Here is a 19300-nt window from a genome sequence, read left to right on the forward strand (position 1 = left end):
TGTAACAAGAAACTGCTGAGTTCTCATCCCTAAAGGATAATAACTCCTCTTAGTATGTAGTATTTTCCGATTTTAATGCACCCATGCAAAAAGAACAGTGCCACAGAAAACTATTTGGGACTAAGGAAAAATTAATAACAAACCAAACAATCTCAATAACCTAGTTTTATAAATAACACAAAACTCCAAGGTTACTATCTATATTATCTTCTAAGACAGTCCTACTGGCAAATCTAAAGAAAAGTGAAAAGTCTGTAACTACATAATAAAATATACAATAAAGAATACACATGTTAAAGAAATACACTTAAGAAGTATACAAAAGGAGATATACTTCTCTTATAAATCTTATGAACTTTTATGAGGTGAGTCTAAATTCCAGATCATAACTTTAATTGGTCACATGGTCTTGCAGAGTCTGAAAAAATGGCGCACAGCGTCACAGACCAGGAAATGTCCTGGAGCTGAGGATTTCTCAAAAAGACAAAACCTGTCACGAGCAACAGTTTTATGGTGAAGTGAAGTGACAAAAAGGTGACCAACAAGAACACATCAGCAATAGTGGTATGCCTGCCTTCTTCTCTGATAATGACTCACAGCCCAATGACTCAAGTGACTCCAACAGCATCTGCAACCAGAGCGATGATATAGAACAGAAGACCTCAAAGTAGGAGAAGCCACTGGAGGAGACCATGAGCAGCTCTCACTTCAATAATGCTGCCCAATCCTTGTGCTTCATACAGTGGACAGTTCGCAGCAGAGATATCATCTTCTTCCCGTGATGGATATGGAGCCATGCTGAAAATGGGTATTCCCACCAGCAACATGTATGAAGCGGGTTAATGAAGAGTTAAGAACTAAGGCAAAAGAGTTAAGTAGGGAGATTTAATAAATTGGAGGTGGAGAATGAAAGATAACAATAGAAAACAGAGGGCTAATTACAACAGAGGGAAGAGCTAAGATACCACATAAACAGACATTACATACAAATGGAATTAAACAGACATAGAGGTGGCCACCACACTTACATTCTATACATACACAGAAACAGACAAAAGGATCAATCCAAAAGCTGCAGTTGGAAAACTGATCCAGGTGAAATGTGTCAAGATGCTTCTAAATATAAAGCTGGCATGCCAGGTGTAAAACTTTTTCAATTCCTTGGAGTACTCAATGTTGATGGAGGGAACTTTGATTCAGGGTCAACTCTAGAATGAACACAGAGCATTCCAAAAGTAATCATAATTTTCAAATCTGGAATATTAATAAATATGATAATGAGTACTTTAAAAGAAGTATGCACCTCAGAGTATAGTTTTATAAGTTTCAAACATCCAGATTCCTTTCCTGAAAAAACTGAGAGGCCTATGGTATAATAAAAAAAAACCTAGCAAGAATTGAAAGTAAATTGTAAATAATATACTCAATGACTGAGCACTGTAGTGAGAGTCCAGGGCATTCAGATGTCTTATCTAATAGTCTCTGTGTAGAAATGCACTAGATCATACAAGCAGGTATAATCTAATTAAAAAGAGTAATTGAAAATATTTGTAAGACATTATCACAATGAGCACTGTAATAGAAATTCAACATAATATATCACTTGTTTTACAATACTAAGGTATCCAAACTTTCTCTCCATGGTTCACTGTGCACAAAAACATTAAAGGTTAGTATAAACCTTTATACTTATATAGTATATATATAGTAGAATATAGTAGTATATAGTAGAATATAAATTAAGAATATAAAACATTCTAATAATGAGCACTGTAGTGGGAGTCTATGTCTTCCAAAGCATCCTGCAGCTGTTTTCCTGTTAATAAAAAAGTTTGAACATTGTGGCTGATGCGACGGTGCAGTGGTAGGGCATTTGCCTTTCACGCTGACCCAGGATGGACCACATTTCGATGCCTCGGCATATGGTCCCCCAAGCCAGGAGCAATTTCTGAGCGCATGGCCAGAAGTAACCCCTGAACTTCACTGGGTGTGGCCCCCAAAATAAAAAGCAAACCAAAAAAACAAAAACAAGTTAGAATATTATTATATACATTTCTGAAAAGGCATTCAGTTAGGCATCTGCTAGTTTAAATAGCAATATCTGTTGCAACAGGTATCTTTGAAGTATAAAAAAGAATATAAGCCGCTGAAGATTTTACAGACGACTTGGAGATTTCTGAAATTTCTTCATCATCAAATCTAAACCAACATTGTCTTGCTGAATTTTTACAATATGCTGTGCAATGACCCTTTTCCAATTCACCATAATGGTTCAAAACAGAGAATAAATTGTATTGTTCAGAGATGTACTTAGAACCCATATGATACTGTGATAAGTCAAGGTTTTCTAAAGGAAAGTCCACATAAGTCTGCAGTTTTTTCATCATCTTGTCTTCATAGAAATAACGTTTCAAATGTATTAAAAGCACAGGAGGTAATTTCCAAATTTTTGTCCTTTTTAAGGAATCTTGCTGTGTGTTGCACTGGCTGCAGTAAACCTTATTATTGTCTTTTAGTTCCTCTTCTCTGAAAAACACCTTAAGGCAATCTTGCAACATGCATTTATCTGTGGATGTCAAAGGCAAGGATAAATGAATAAAGATCTCTGATATCTGAGATTCTTGGTGGCAGATGAGGCATTTAATTGTAGTTTTTAGCTGGCCTTGGAAAAGTGTAGTAATAATAGACTCATTAGATTGCTTGTGTCTCTGCCACGCTTGTTTTACAGGTTTTGAGTGAACAATATAATCACTATTTCCCTCTATATGTCTATTCTGCCTATCAGCTTTGTTCAAATCCTGATGAAGAGCTTCCATCAAGAATAGAAGCAGTTCATGCGGATCCTGTTGATTGTCCCCTACAAACTGATTACTTATCTTTCCAATGGTCATCTTAAAGTCTTTTGGGTTGATATAGCTGTGTTGACCTGCCCACAAGGCTTTTATAATCTTACCAAACTCTTCTGCCACGTTGCCTTTATGTCCCAAAGGATTGGACCTGTTAATGTCCTCTTTATAATGGTTCTGGTAAAAGTAATTAGCCAAATTCGGGATATTATATAGGCATTGTAGTACTGAATTCATGTAACAAGTACTCCCTAAATTATGAAGTCCGGTGAGAGCAGGATCAATTCCTTCACCTACAGAATCAAGATTCTGGAAGTGATTATTACCATTCCCAGTAGTCTCTGTCAGCTTATTGTCCCAGTTACTTGTTGAGGCTGCAGTTTTTTTCCTGCTCTTGTCCTTTTGTGTAATTTGTGTTGGGGTTGAAGGGAGGTTTACAATCTTATCATGCATTTGTGTCTGAGTTTTTTCATTTGTGAGAATCCTGCTTCTGACAAGGCATAGTGGGACCCAGAGTTTCTTGGCAGGGTTGCCATCTGTAGAAACATAAACATATCCTTTTCCTCGAATGAGGAGATTACCAGAAATCCATTCATTATCCATTTTTACCCAAATAGGTGAATTAATTGTCTTTTGTACCCAAACATCTTTAAAATGTCTTTCTGCAGCAGTATAGGGCTCTCCTTGGGGCAAATTTAAGAAGTTTAATGAAAATAATGCTAAGGATAACATGTTTGTGGGTGGCATGCCTTTTTTCCTATATTTTAATAGTTGAGTTTTGAGGGTTTCGTGAGCTCTTTCAAATATGGCTTCTCCCTGCGAATTGTAGGGGATGCCAGTGATATGTTTGATTTGCCATTCTTTGCAAAATGATTGAAAACTTTTACTGATGTAAGCAGGGCCACTGTTCGTCTTTATAGATCGGGGGATACCCATAACAGGAAAACATTGTAGCATGAATGTGCAAACAGCAATAGCTCTTTCAGAAGTCATAGGTACTCCCCATATGAAATTGGAGTAAGTATCTACTACTACATGGAGATAAGGTTTCTTGGGAAAGAATTCAACATGTGTAATATCCATTTGCCACAATTCATTAGTCTGCAATCCTCGGGGGTTGGCCCCAGCTTGATGTGTTCTTTTATTCAAGGGTGCACAAATGGTACGTGTATCAACTATTTGTCTGACTTGCCTCCATGGAATATGATAGTTGGCAGGCAAATGATGGGCCTTTGTATGTAGTGCTGCATATTTTTCTGCAGGTGACTTAAATATTGGCATGTCCGGACAATCAGCAGTTTTATTTCCTTTAGCCATCAGCTCTGGTAGGCCAGAGTAGGCTCTTATGTGAGTGATAAAAATTGGCTCAGAACGTTTTTGCAGAAGTCCTTGTAATTGTTGCAGCAAATCTTGAACAATCTGATTATGAGCATTTAGAGAGGCAGTAGCTAAGCCAGGGAATAATCCCACCACATAAACTGAATAGCTTACCACGTTGCATGGCTCTGAAACAAGTGGTAGTAAGTAATTTAAAGTAGCAAGTTCCACTTGTTGAGCAGACTTGTAATTAGTATGGACTGTTGTGATCAGTGAAGGACCAGTGATACTTCCTTTTCCTGATGATGACCCATAAATGTAAAACACAGGAACATCAGGTATAGGGGAGGACCAAATAATAGAGGATATCACAAAATGCTTCCTCTTAAAGAAGTCCCAGTCTTTTCCTGCAGGATAATGGGAAGAAATTTCTCCTGAAAAATTAGATAAGGCTCGTTGAAGGGGCTCACTGTGAGGTAGTATGCATTCTATTTCCTTTTTAGGAATTGGCAGCACTATTATTTCAGGATCAAAACCCAACAGGGAAACTGCTCTGAGCCTTGCTTTGACAATAAGAGCAGCAATCAATTCCAAATAAGGCACAGCTTTGTGAGGTTTCATGTTCTGTAAATAAACCCATTCTAAAGGCCCAGATAGCTGAGCAATAGTACCCATAGGAGAATGAGGGGTTGCAAAAATTAAAAGCCACACCTTCTTTCCAGGTATGAATCTGGAAAGAGAGGACTTTTGGAGCTGGTCCATGAAAAATTCTAATTCCTGTTGGGTCTTTTGAATTAAACATATGGGGCTATTTAAGTCTGGATTTCCCTCCAAAGTACTAAATAAGTTACTGAGCTCTGATTTTGAAATTCCAAAGGAGAAACGGATCCAATTATTATCAAATAACTGTTTTGGAAAGTCATTAAGAGTCCTTAGATTTTCCTGATAAATAGAGATCTTTGGGTAATTTACTGAAGTATGCTTTAATATGAAGTGCTGAAATGAAGGCAAAGTCTGGATTTTTTCTGTGGCTACTGTTAAACCAGCATCCTGTAAGCAACTGATGACAAATTCACAAATACATTGCAATTCTTTGTGAGTAGAAGTAGACAATAAAATGTCATCCATGTAATGGACCAAATATGCCTGGGGAAACTTTTTATGAGCGGAATGTAAAACTGAATCAACAAAATATTGACGCATGGAGAGTGAATTCGCCATGCCCTGAGGCAAAACCATCCGCTTAAATTGCTGCCTAAGGGCCCTATAATTGAAAGAAGGAACTGAAAAAGCAAAGCTCTTTCTGTCTGTGGGGTGAATAGAAATGTTATAAAAACAGTCTTTTAAGTCAATTACTATCAAAGGCCAGTCTTTTGGAATGGCTACCGGTGAAGGTAAGCCATTCTGCAACTTGCCCATTAAAATCATTTCTGCATTTACAGATCTTAAATTAGATAAAAGTTTCCAATTATCAAATGGCTTTTTTTTATTACAAAAGTGAGTGAGTTACATTCAGAAAAAGAGATTTCAATGTGTCCCAATCTCAACTATTCGTAGACTAAGTTTCTAAGCACCTCTAATTTTGTGCTATTGATAGACCACTGGGGAGTCCAAATCAAAACTTTGGATTTCCATTTGATGGGAATAGGTTCTGAGCACTTTAACCCAGTGACCCCAATTAAAAAGGTGAAACCTCTGAAATAATATGCTGGGAGGAGTTTGGACAAGGGATGTGATATTACAACCCACACTTCTTTGCAAATCATGCCCCCATAGGTTCAAAGAAACTGGAGCTGTGTATGGTAAGAAAATAGTCTGTTGATTTTCCAGTCCTATGCACTTCAAATACCTAGCGCTCTAGAGATATGAAACTGAAGGCAAGATATCTCCTATGACTTCAAAGCTATTCTGAATGTCTTTTAAGGTGCAATTTTAGGGGTTTTTTGCTTTTCTCTCTTATTGAGCCAATGAGCAGTTCAACAATAAGATATTTAATATAATGTGTCGAAATTGTTTTTCCATTTCTTTTAGTAATTCTCTTCTATTTTCAGTGTATCATGCACTGAAAAAATAATGCAATTTCTAGTCTCTTGATTTTGTGGAGATATGTTTGATTTATCTTGAAGAATGTCCTATGTGCATTGGAGAAGAATGTTTATTCAGATCTCTGGGCATGAAAAGACCTATGTCTACTAAACCACTCTTCCATTTCTTATTTCAAGTTCAGTATAGCCTTGTTAAGTTTTAGCCTGTTTGATCTATCAAGAGGTGACAGACGTGGTAGTATTGAAGCCTCCCATTTCTATTATGTTGCTATTGGTGTCTTTCTTCAAGTCTATTGGCAGTTGTTTTATATATTTTTCTCATTAGGTACACATTTGTTTATGAGTGTTATTTCTTCCTGGTGTATACATCCCTTGTTAAGAAATGCACATCTCTGTCTCTTATAACCTTTTTTAAGTCTGTAGTCCTTGTCATTTGATATTATATGGTCACCCCAGCATTTTTAGGAGAGTTCTTTGCTTGAATAATTGTTTTCCAACCTTTGACTTTAAGTATGTGTTTGCTATTATTCAGATGTGTTTCATACGGGCAGAAAAATGTTAGGCTCAATTTTCTGATCCAATTTGCCACTTTGTGTTCCTTAATTGGTGCATTTAGTTCAGTGACATTGAGAAAAATTATTTTCATGGAGTTTTTGCCATATTTTTGTACAAGTTTGATGTGTTTGTGGGGTCTGCCTTGCTCTAAAGTTCTTCAGTTCTTCTTTAAAGGTTGACTTTGAGTCTTTAAAGTTCCTGAGCTGTTGTTTATCTATGAAGCTTTGTCTCTTTCCTTTAAAAAGCTGAGTGAGATTCTGGCTGGCTGAAGTATTTGTGTCAAGGTGTTCACTTCATTGAGTCTTTTTTCACTCTATTCCACCACTGCCTTTAGACCTGAAGGGTTGCTTGTGCTAAATCTGCTATACATCTTAAACTTACTTCTTTGTATGTAATTTCCATTTTTGATCTTGCAGCTTTCAGTATTCCATCTGTGGTTTTCATCACTGTGACTAGGATGTGTCCTGGGTGATTTTATTTGGATCTCTTTTAGCTAGTACTCTTCAGGTATCCAGGACATGGGTGGAAGTGAGAACTCAATCCAGCCATTTTCTGCAAATAAGCATAATAGCATTGCTCATAAGTGTCAAAATATAAAAACAACCCTAACATTTTCCACCCACAGAAGAATGGAGAAACTAATTGTGATGTATTCATACAATAAGATATTATTCTTTCATAAAAAGAAATGCTGCACTCGTACTATGTAAGGTCACATCTGTGAGGTGAAAGAAGTCAAGCATGAGTTGTCCCATACTACAGTGTGATTCTCTTTAAATGAGATGTCCAGCAAAGGAAATCCACAGAGACTAAAAACTATTGAGGGGTTGGTGGACTGGTGAGTTGAGTAAGAGGGCAGATGTACCACAGAGCAGCTGCTTAATGCAAAGATGCCATTCCTCAGAGCAATAAAGGTAAACAAAATAAAAAATGGGCTTGGGAGCTAAGCACATTATGGAGACACAATATTATCAACATTCAAATGTTTCCCAATCATTCACATAAAAAATGTCCTGTGCAGCAGGAGAGATAGTACAATGGTTAGGTGCTTGCCTTGTAGGCATCCAACTCAGATTTAATCCCTAGCATCCCATATGGTCACTTGAGAACCTCCAGGAGTGATTGCTTGGTGCAGAGCCAGGAGTAATTCCTGAGCATTACCAGGTATAAACCCAAAATAAATAAAATGGCTTGTTTTATGGTACACAAATTACATTTGGGGGTTAGCCACACCTGGCAGTGCTCAGAGATTACTCCTAACTCTGTACTCAGGAGTCAACACAGGGAACAAAATGGGGTGCTGCGGATTGAACTGAGGTCAACTGCATGCAAGGCAAATCCTCTAACCACTTTACTAGTGCTCTGGTCCCACAAATTGCATCTTAATAAAAAAACAAAAAGGAAAATATGAATATCCAGATGCCCAATAAATGAGAAAAGATGATCAGTTATCAGAAATATATAAATGAAGGACATTGAGACTGTAATACATTCCCACTACAAAACTGGAGTTAAGCCTGGTGACAAAACCAAGTGCTGGTAAAGATAAGAGAAAAAGGAACTTTTTCCTCAGGCTGGTGAGTGAAAAGCAGGATACAATAATACAGAAGGTTCAGGGGAGAACGTGCCTCTAGTAGCCCCACACTTCACTTCTAGATATCAAGGCAATGAAATGAACACACACGTGAGATACATACAATGTTCAATGGGAATGATTCAAATACTGAGGAAGACATAATATATGGTATATGTGTACAATGTAATATTGTACAGAAACTAAGATTCATTAACTACAGCCACATGCAACAGCATAAATGAGTCTCAGAACCATTCACTGAAAGAAGCCAAGACACCAATGAATATAACCAGTATGCATAAAGTTCAAAATTAAGTCTAATACAATTTTAGAATTTGGGGGACAGATAAGGTGTGGATTTTTACTTTTTGTTTGTTTGGGCGACTCAGGCCTTATTCCTGGCTCTGTGATCAGGGGCCATTCCTGATGGTGATCATGGGACCTTATGGGATAACTGGGATTGAATTGTGTTGTCCTCGTGCAAGGGTGCAAGACAAGTGCCTGACCCAATGTAATATCACTCTGACCCTTGTATTTTTCCTTTGGGGGCCACTTGAGACCGTATCTATTGATCTCAGAGGCCACACCTGGCAGTGCTCAGGGGATTAAGCCAGGGTTTGCCATATGCCAGGCAAGTGACTTAACACCTATGCTATCTCACCCCTTAGAACTGCTGATCCTGGTTCAATCCCCAGCACCACATAAAACTCACAGGGTGATGGAGACCTGGAGAGCTCTAAGCAATACCGGGCATGACCGTAGAGCCCCCTGCACTGTCTCACATCGGAGACAGATCGGAGCCCAAGCAGCACCACCAATGCCCATGTCCTTGCACTGAACTGCCAGTCTAGTTAGTTGACACTCACGGTGTGTGTGTGTGTGTGTGTGTGTGTGTGTGTGTGTGTGTGTGTGTGTGTGTGTGTGTCTTCAGGCCTCCTGAGCCCTGTGTGGGGGCCCCACCTCCACAAGCCAAAATGATGGAGTAGCGAATGTGGTTCTATTGTAGAACACACACTTTAAATTTGAGACCCTTGTCTTGATCCCCAGAGAGTTGGGCAAAAGAAACCCCCATGATTACCCCTAAGGTCACTATGGGGCGCCAGTGGGCTCAGTGGGAATGGACGGGGCTTCCTCGGTAAAATGAATTAGGTTCCACATATCTGCACTTTACTATGAGAAACAAATTACTGGTGACATTACCCTCTCCCTCCACACCTCTCCCCAAATTCCTCATCACCTAAATGTGAGGTAGTCCAAGACTGACTTGACTAGCTCAGCCCTGACCCATTAATGGTGCCCGGATCCACCTGGGGGACATGGGTCCCAGTGATAAAGGTAAGGAAGGAAGACCTCAAAAGTTGAGAAGTCTTGGGAATCAGTCACAATTTCTCCAGAGATATTCAAAGCCCAAGTCCCAACATCCTGGAGTGATGGTGAAGACTGAAGGAGAGAGAAAGGTGCCCACTTCTCTGCCTGCACAGATGAAGCTATTTAACCCAATAGTATGAAGCCACGTGCAAATTTGGGAGGATAATTCACCTGCCTGGAAAGATTCTCTTTAAAATCCCAGGAGTCACTGCACTGCCAGCAGTGACCAGTGGCCATTTCTGGCACCTGAGGATCTCTCGAGCCTCCCTTTTTTGCATTGGTAATGGGAACTAAACTGGTCTTCCTTTGTGTGTCCTGCTGGAGGAAGAGAGACTGGGAACGCCTACCCACTGGAGGCCGAGGGTTGCAACAAATCCCCAAAGACAGAGCTCAGAGCTGCCCTTTGCCGCTGAGTTGGCAGTTCTCTGTATCACAACCAAACTGGAATGCTCCAACGTGGGGCAGGGAGCTGAAAAGTCAAACTGTGCTCTAGCTGCGGCCCTCTGATCTGTGAGAAATGCCAGGCGGGGCACCAGGGCAACCAACTATCCTCGAGCTGTCCCCGGGAGACAATGGTCTGGGCTGTCCCCGGTTTCCTCTGGCACACAGAGGGTTACGCCAAGCACCCACCCAGTCCCGTTTCCTTCAGGCACTGGGTGCCTTTCCTTCTCCCTGCTCCCAATTATTCTACAGTGGCTGTGCACTCTTCTTCTAAACCCCCAAAAGGCTGGGGCGGGGGGCATCTGCTGGGGTCCCCCTGCAAGATCTGCCCTGAGGGGCGAGCGTGGAGCTCAGAGCTGGCCTGGCCCTTGGGAGAACTTCTCTTCCTCAGCGTCCCCTTCTGTGACAGCGCCAGCACCGCTTCCCACACGGCTACTGACCCCGTAGTGCTGAATTCCCATCAGCTGGTTCACGGGTGGCCCACACGTGCCGGTGCGGAACGCCGTCATTTCTTCCCGTACCCCCTCAATCTTCCTAGTCAGTAAGAAGAATCGATTAGCCCCTCTTTGGGCCGGAGTGGGAAAACTGAGTCACACAAAGGTGCAGTTCCTGACCTCGCGTCCCCTCACCTAAGCGCCCCGAAGCTTCTGCGGGCTGCCACCTCTGACCCAGATGGACTTCACGTTTCGTCCCGCTGAGACCTGGCGGGGAAGGGGCGCGGGAAAGCCGAGGGGCCGAGCCCGGTGCTCCCCAGATCCGCGCGAGGCCAGGCACGGGGCAGCCCGTCCCGGCGTTTCTCAGCAGGGAGGTGCCGGGCGTGTCCACGCCCGTTGCGGAGGGCACGGTCCCGTGGCGGGCCGCGGGAGCTCCAGGACAGGGCGCAGTGCCTTGGGCGCCCAAGTGCCTCGGCCAGAAGCCGGAGGGGCGGCGCCCAGCCTGGGCGCCTCGGGGCACGGGGCGGGCGCTGGCCCCGTCTCCCCGGTGCCCCCGAGACCCGCGCGGAGCCGGGGAAGCGACTGCGGGCAGCGGTGCCGGCAGGGCGCGCGGCGGCGGCCACGACTCCCGTCTGCGCCCTGGAAGGAGGCGCGCCCGCCCCGCGGCCCGACCCACTGGGGGCAGAGGCAGCCGCGCCCCCCGCACCCGGCTCGCTCACCTGTCGCAGCCCGGCCCGGTGGCAGCGGGCAGCAGCGGAGCGAGGGGCCCGCGCGGCCTCGTCGTGCCGCGGCAAGTGGCTAGCGGGGCAGCGGGGAGCGGGCGGTGCCGTCCGAGAGGGTGGGACGCGGGGCGCGGGGCGCGGTCCCACCTGCACTCCTGGGGCTCGTGTGCCGAGCGGGCCGGGACGCGGAGCCAAGGCGGCGCCGGGCAGAGGGCGGCGGGCGGCCCGCGGCTCGACCTCGGCCTCGCCGGAATCAGCTCCGGGATCCGATTCCGCTCACGCTCCAGCGACTCCCTTCCCTCCAGTGGGCGCCGCTTCCACCCGGCAGCCTGAAGTAGCCTCGGTGGAAAGCCGCGCGCGTCTCCCGAGATGGGCGGCCGCCCCGCCCCGGCCCACTCCGCCAATGGCATCCTCTCCAGGGCCCGGGAGCCCTGAATTCCCAGAAGACCGAAGAACCGGAGCTCAGAGAGGCGGTGCCACTGTCCCAAGCATACACAGCTGGACTGAGCTCCTGGTGGCTAGCTCCTGGTTGGCCCCTACCCACCCGACTCCGGAAGGAAAACCCAGGAGTGGCCCGTTTCAGGGGTATGAGGATGGAGTACCCCTTCTAAGTGAAGCCAGTAAAAATAGCCCCTAGAAATCACCCTAAAACTAATATTCTAAGGTTTGCCTCTTCATCTTAGCCTTTGCCTGTTATCTCCCACAGGAATGACAACTCTATGAGGAGAGCAAGAGTTTTGTTCTGTTTTATTCTCTCCCTGAAACATGCCAGGCCTGAAGGTCTGGCTAAGCTGGAGTAAGGTTCTGGGCACCTCGTGGTCCTGGTGAGCATAGTCAGGAGCCTGCAGTAGTTCCCAGCACTGCTTTATTAGCTCGAACCCAACTCAAAACAAACAGAAAAGAAAAAAGAAAAAAAAAAAAACGCGTCAAGTGACACTGCTAACCATTGGATGCAATGAACACTGTCCGAGGGGAGCTAGAGAGACAGTACAACTGGTAGGTGTCTTGCCTTGCACATGGCCTATCTGGCTTGGATTCCCTTGTACCTTCTATGGCCCCTCAACCACCTCCACCACCTTCAGGAGTAAGTAATCCTTAAGTGCAGAGCTAGAAGTAAGCCCTGGCCAATGCTGGGTGTAGCACCCAAATCTATATAGATGATGGATAGATAGATAGATAGATAGATAGATAGATAGATAGATAGATAGATAGATAGATAGATAGATAGATAGATAGATAGATAGATAGATAGATAGATAGATAGATGATTGATAGATAGATAATAGATAGACTGACGGACAGACAGATGGATGATGGATAGATAGATAGATAGATAGATAGATAGATAGATAGATAGATAGATAGATAGATGATAGATAATAGATAAATAGACTGACGGACAGACAGATAGATGATAGATAGATAGATAGATAGATAGATAGATAGATAGATAGATAGATAGATAGATAGATAGATGATAGAAGGGAGGGAGGGAGGAAAGAAGGGAGGGAATGAGGGGCGGTAGGAGGAAGGGAGATAAAAACACCACCTGAGAGAACAGTGAGTCCAAGCAGTGAGATAAGATGTGGGGGAACAACAACCAGGCTAAGCCCCTCAAATTAGCATCGTAAAGGGAGGACTAACTCTCCTGCACTCAGCAGCACCCAATGCCTGCAGCAGGATCACCCTCTGAGCCACTACCTAGAGCAGGGGTGGCGAGCATAGGGCTCTCGAGCAGCATGCGGCTCCCAGCCAAAATGAATGTGGCTCTTTGCCTTTTATCATTATTTTGTATACTGTGGCTCTTTGCCAAGTTTGGATTTTGTTCTGCTGCTTCTGAGGAGAGATCTGAGCGCGCAGTCCCGCCCCCAGGCTGCGTCCTCCTGTCTCCCATCCCTTGGAAATAACTGCACGGCCCAGGGAGTGGGGGACCCTTGTGTCACATGTTGTGTCCCATCTTGCCGTTAGTTCTTAGTGTGGAGGACGCAGCACAACCTCACCACCACTGCAGGATATTTACCTTCATTCATAATGGCAAAATGCAATATGTGTTTAATATATTGTTGTTAAAATTATATGCTTTTGTGGGAGTGTTTGTCTGTTTTGGCAGGTCACTGCGTGGTGTGGCTCTCTGACTCTCACAGTTTAAAATTTTGGCTATTTGTGTCGAACTTGTTCGCCACCCCTGACCTAGAGCATACAGTTGCTTATAATGTACCTCACCGATTGAGAATAAAATTGACTTTTATAGAACCATATTTTTGTATTTCTCAGAAAGAGCCACTAGAATTACATAATAGTTCTATTCTTTTATTTGACAGTTAGAAACTGCACTTGGGTGTCCAGCTTCCTGAGGATCAATTACCAAATTAACTTAGCTAACAAACTTTGGTAATTAGATGATTTTACAGAAATGTAAAGATATATGGCTTGTTTTTAAAGCTTTGGGAAACCTGGCAATACAACATTCTTTATGAATACTGACATTCTTTAAGAATACTGACATTCTTTATGCCGGTAATTGGCATTGAAAGGGGGTTGGTGTCGCCAGCAGACACTTTTTTTTTTCTTTTAAAATAAATGCTTTAGGAGCTGAAGCAATAGCGCAGCAGTAGGGCTTTTGCCTTGCACTTGGCTGATCCAGGACGGACCTCCTGGTCCATCCCATATGGTCCTCCAAGCCTGAAGCGATTTCTGAGTGCATAACCAGGAGTAACCCCTAAGCGTCACCGGGTGTGACCAAAATAAACAAACAACAAAAATGCTTTAATTTAATCACTTTTAAATAAGCAGTCACAAAGTTGTTCATGATTGAGTTTTAGTCATACAATGCACAACATCCTTCACCAGTGCACATTTCCTGCTCAATGTCCATGGTTTCCTTCTTCCCCTCCCTCAGTCTTCCTGCTTGTTCTGTGAAAGACATTTCTCTTCTCGATCTTTCTTCCTTTTTTTCTTTTAAATACTATGGTTTACAATATTGTTACTGGAGGGGTATCATGCATATCAATTTATTTCCTTTCAGCACCCAGTTCTTATTCAGAGTGATCCATTTTAACTATCAGTCAGCAGACAATATTTTCTACTTTGCTATAATCCCCTCCAGCTCTACTGTTCCTCAATACTGTCTCTAAATTTGCATTTATTATCACATATCCTCCCTGTCTCTTCTTATAAGATAAAAATATAGGTTGAATGATGGCTCATATTCCTGTTAAAATTGGGTCAGAGTCATACTACAATGCTTGCATGTAGATGGCCCAATTTAACCCCTAGCATTATAAATCATTACTCCTGCAGGAATGATTTCAGAGCAAACCCTGAGCATCAACAGATGGGACTCAAAAAAAAAAAAGTTATGTTTCCAGAAGATTGCAGAAGAGCATATTTCTTCAGTTTTATAATACAAATACAGTATATCTACATTGGAAAAATGAAAGCCACGAAGCATTATGAAAGAATTCTGGTCCCCCTGGTTAGGAATCTAACTGAAGAAGTATGTATGGCTTAGATGTATTTTCATTGGTAGGCTTAAATGGGTCCATTTACTGATCTAAGATATATATGCAAAAAGCCACCACCTTCTTTTCTTCCCTGCATGTTTTTGTTTGTTTGTTTTGCCTTATGGGCCACACCTGGTGATGCTCAGTAGTTACTTCTGCTTATGTGCTCAGAAATCACTCCTGACTTGGGGGACCAATTGGGACCGAGGGGGATCGAACCGCGCTTCATCCTAGGTTAGCGAGTGCAAGACAAAGGCCCTACTGCTTGCACCACCACTCCAGCCCTTCCCTGCATGTTTTACATTATCTCAGTTCTATGTAAGTATCTGGCAATATCAAAATTCATTGGAATTTAATGATGAAAGACTCCAAAGCATATTTCTTCCCTAAAAATCCCTGAGAAGAGACACACACAGAATGATTACTTTTGTCCCACTCACATAGAAAGTCAGATCCTCTTCAGAAGCAATAGAAACCCTCATTTTTGAGTCAGATTTACATTTGGGTACTGTGACTTCAAATTGATAGAAGACAAGTAAGGAAATGAAATGTTAATCAGGTGGTCCTCATTTGTGGGGATGGAAGGAAAAGGAACAAGACACCAAACAAAGCTATGTGCCACCTGCCAGACTGTGTTCTGAGAGTTTAAACCATTACTTTTCATTCCATGTGAATTTGTATGAATAACTCAGAAAGGGGACCAGAGCAATAGCACAGTGGTAGAGTATTTGCTTTGCATGTGGATGACCTGTGACAGACCCGGGTTCAATCCCCAGCATCCCATGTGGTCTCCCGAGCCTGCCAGGAGCGATTTCTGAGTGCAGAGCCAGGAATAACTCCTGAGCACGGCCAGGTGCGGCCTCCCCACAAAAAACAAAAACAAAAAAGAAAGAGCTCAGAAAGAGTTTTTTGTGCTAACCAAGTTGAGAAAATTGTTTACCCTGCCTCAGTAATATCTGGCATGTGAAGACACAAGGATATTGTGTCTCAACTTTTCCAAGACTCAGCTGACTTAAGGGTCTGTTCCACTTGCCTCTAATCCAGAGACAGAGTGTGCAAAACATTCTCCAGACTATCTCGAACAGCTAAAATGGGTACACAAAGCAAACACAATTTTGGTTTGAGAAGGAGTTCCAAATAAACAGTGAAATCTTTCGAAATCTCAACTCCATATTTGGCGAATAATCTCTCCCTTAAAAAATTCGGTTGAGATGTGGGTAGAGCTAATATGGGTAGAGCTAAAGTGGGTAGAGCTAATGCTTTACAAATGAGAAGCCTGTGTTCTATTCTCTGGCATTGAATTACTTCCTGAGCAGAGAGTAGTGAGCAATGCTTGATATCATCCACAAAACAAAAATTAAATTGTGGAGAAAAAATTCACAGAGGCAAGAGAGAAAGTTTAGCAGGTAAGGAGTTCGCCTTTTTTTAATCTTTATTTAAACACCATGATTACAAATATTGTAATTGTAATTGTAATTGTAGTTGTATGGTTTCTGTCATGTAAAAAACACACCTCTTCACCAGTGCAAGATTCCCAACACCAATGTCCCAAATCTCCCTCCTCCCCACCCCACCCCACCCCACCCACACCTGTACTCAAGACAGGCTTTCTACTTCCCTCATTCATTCACATTGTTAGGATAGTTCTCAATGTAGTTACTTCTCTAACAGCACTCATCACTCTTTGTGGTGAGCTTCATATCATGAGCTGCATCTTCCAGCCCTCATCTCTTTTGTCTCTGAAGGAGCTTGCCTTGAACATGGCCGACCTAGGTTCAATCTCGGGCATCCTATATGCCCCCCCCAAACACCACCAGGAGTGATTCCTGAATTCAGAGTCAGGAATAACCCCTGAGCACCACTGGGTGTGTCCCCAAAACAAAAGAAAAAAGTTTACAGAAATCCCCTCAGACCTTGTGTTTTCCTCTGAATTCATGGACAGAAAAGGCTGAATAGACTAAACTAATTGATGGGAAAAGAGTTTAATAAGATAGCCAGGGAAGAAGGATGCCTTCATGGCAATGCAGAGAAAAAAAGAGTTTAAGCCCACAGATTTCTAGGAAGATCTTTTTTTTTTTGGGGGGGGGGCACACATGGCACTGAACAGAGGTTACTTCCCTGCTCTGGACTCAGGAATCATTCTTGTCAGGCTTGGGGAACCATATGCCAGGGATGGAACCCAGAATGACCATGTGCAAGACAAACATCCTACCACTGTACTCAGCCCTCTAGGAAGAACTCTTGTTCTGAACTCTTTATTCAGTACAAATGTGTATTTGAAAATGCAAGCTTGTTTGCAATACTTGTTTTTAGATAACATGGTAAATATATTTGGGTTTTTTTTGTTTTTGTTTTTGTTTTTTTTTGGTTTTTGGGTCACACCCGGCGGTGCTCAGGGGTTATTCCTGGCTGTCTGCTCAGAAATAGCTCCTGGCAGGCACGGGGGACCATATGGGACACCGGGATTCGAACCAACCACCTTTGGTCCTGGATCGGCTGCTTGCAAGGCAAACGCCGCTGTGCTATCTCTCCGGGCCCGGTAAATATATTTGTTTATTTACCCCCTCCTCTTTTATTTTATAATAGTCTTTGTTCAGAAGCTTGAAAACTTTGATGTAGCATGTTCTTTTAATGCAAAATAAATAAAAAAACATTTGCAATATATTTAGGGGGGAATACCATTTTGCACTGCAATGATTGAGGGTCTATAGAAAGAGGCCTTTCAGAATAAATGTTACACATTCTTTTTGGATGAAAAACGCTGTTTACTCCTAATCTGGGTCAGAGCTGCATGCTGGTTCTGAGAGAGGCAACTCTGGATGGAACTGATAGCTCCATGCAGAACAAGCGAGGAAAGCTGATCCATCCTGGGAAGTGGTACAATCCACATATCAGTCTTCTCCCTTTGACCCCCAGAATCTTCATGCTCTGACATCTGATAGGCAGAAAAGATAGCAGTGGAGCTCATAGTACGAGTGTGTTACCCAAATCAGCAGTACCAGTGCCCTGAGAATTAGTTCTACGGGCAGATTCTACGGCCCCCACACAGGCCGACTTTATCGTAGTGTCTGGACTGGGGCTCTGATTCAAGGTTTACACAACCTTCCAGGACACTGATCCACTAGAACCAGAGACTACAGGCCAGAATATGATCTTTAGGAATACTAGTCAAGGAAAGAGGTGACGAGCAGAGGCGGGGCCAGTCCTGCTCCCGGACACTAGCTCGTTTCTCTGATGAGAGTGCTTTAGTCCCCAACACCACTTCTCTCTAAGAGAATAGAGGCAAGTGTAGGAGTTATTCTCCCATCCGAGACCACTGTCTTGGGAGTGGGGAAGCACACCTGTTGGTGCTCAGGAGCTACTTCTGGCTCCGTGTTCAGGGGTTACTCCTGGCAGAACATGAGGGAATCTATGAGGTGCAGGTGGAGGTTATTGATCTGGGATTGGCCAAATAAATGTAAGGCTAGGTCTTTAATCCCTGTATTTTCTCGCCAGCCCTAATCACCATATTTTCTGTATAAGTAGACACCAAAAACATTTGACAAAATATATTTTTCACTCTTAATCAAAAATCTCAGTACACTAAGAGTAGAAGGGAACTTCCTTCTACTAGGAGAGGGATGACAGGACTTCCTCTGAGTGTCCAATGACACACATCGCTAAGATCAGATTTGATGGTAAAAGACTGGGCCATGGGTAGTCCAGGGACAAGTTGGATGAGGGACAAGCTAAGGAAGTCCCATCTCACTATTATTCTTTACATCAGAGCATCTACTTGGTTCATTAAGGAAAGAAAATAAAATAAAGGGTCTTCAGGTTATATTGGAAAGACAAAAAATTGCTTTTCTTTTAACAGAGGACATCATATGGGAAACTCTGACAAAATATATATATATATATATATATATATATATATATATATATATATATATATATATATATATATATATACAGTGAACTACTGAAACCAAGACATGGGCTTAACAAAGTTGTACGATGCCAAATCAAGATCTAAATATCATGGGGCCGGCACGGTGGTGCTAGAGGTAAGGTGTCTGCCTTGCCAGCGCTGACCTAGGATGGACCGCAATTTGATCCCCCGATGTCCCATATGGTCCCCCGAGCCAGGAGCGACTTCTGAGTGCATAGCCAGGAGTAACCCCTGAGCGTCAATGGGTGTGGCCCAAAAACAAAAAAAAAATCTAAATATCAATTGTATTTCTATATATTAGCAATAAAAAATTAAATTGCAAGGCAGGACGATAACTCATGGGTCTGAGTATATACCCCATTCCACGTGGTCTTCAAAACACCATCAGGTGTAGCCCTAGAGAACCTCTTCAAACTGCTGGCCCAAGCTACATTTCATTACTAGGTCTGAGCATGGAAATGCGCAGCCTATTGGCTGAGTATTCCCACTAGTGGGTCAAGGGGCAGGGGTTGTTTCCCTCAGCATTGCTTTACCTCCTCCAAATAAATCAAACAACACTTGC

General features: G+C 43.0%; 1 protein-coding gene across 1 annotated transcript; it reads right to left on the reverse strand.

The window, feature by feature from the left end:
• Window positions 1-2087: 2087 nt before the first annotated feature.
• On the reverse strand, window positions 2088-5402 carry LOC126010903 (ubiquitin carboxyl-terminal hydrolase 8-like). The gene is made up of 2 exons (XM_049774502.1): window positions 5015-5402; window positions 2088-3139 (listed from the first exon to the last, which is right to left on the reverse strand). The coding sequence occupies exons 1-2, from the start codon at window positions 5400-5402 to the stop codon at window positions 2088-2090; spliced, it is 1440 nt and encodes a 479-aa protein (XP_049630459.1).
• Window positions 5403-19300: the final 13898 nt, after the last annotated feature.

The sequence above is a fragment of the Suncus etruscus genome, chromosome 6 (genome assembly GCF_024139225.1).
Source record: "Suncus etruscus isolate mSunEtr1 chromosome 6, mSunEtr1.pri.cur, whole genome shotgun sequence".
Taxonomy (NCBI): domain Eukaryota; kingdom Metazoa; phylum Chordata; class Mammalia; order Eulipotyphla; family Soricidae; genus Suncus; species Suncus etruscus.

Coding starts and splice junctions, on each gene's coding strand:
- LOC126010903 (XM_049774502.1), bottom strand. CDS start 5,402: ATGGTTTTGCCTCAGGGCATGGCGAATTCACTCTCCATGCGTCAATAT. Junction 3,140..5,014: donor AATTTCAAAATCAGAGCTCA/GTAACTTATTTA, acceptor TTGATTCTGTAG/GTGAAGGAATTGATCCTGCT.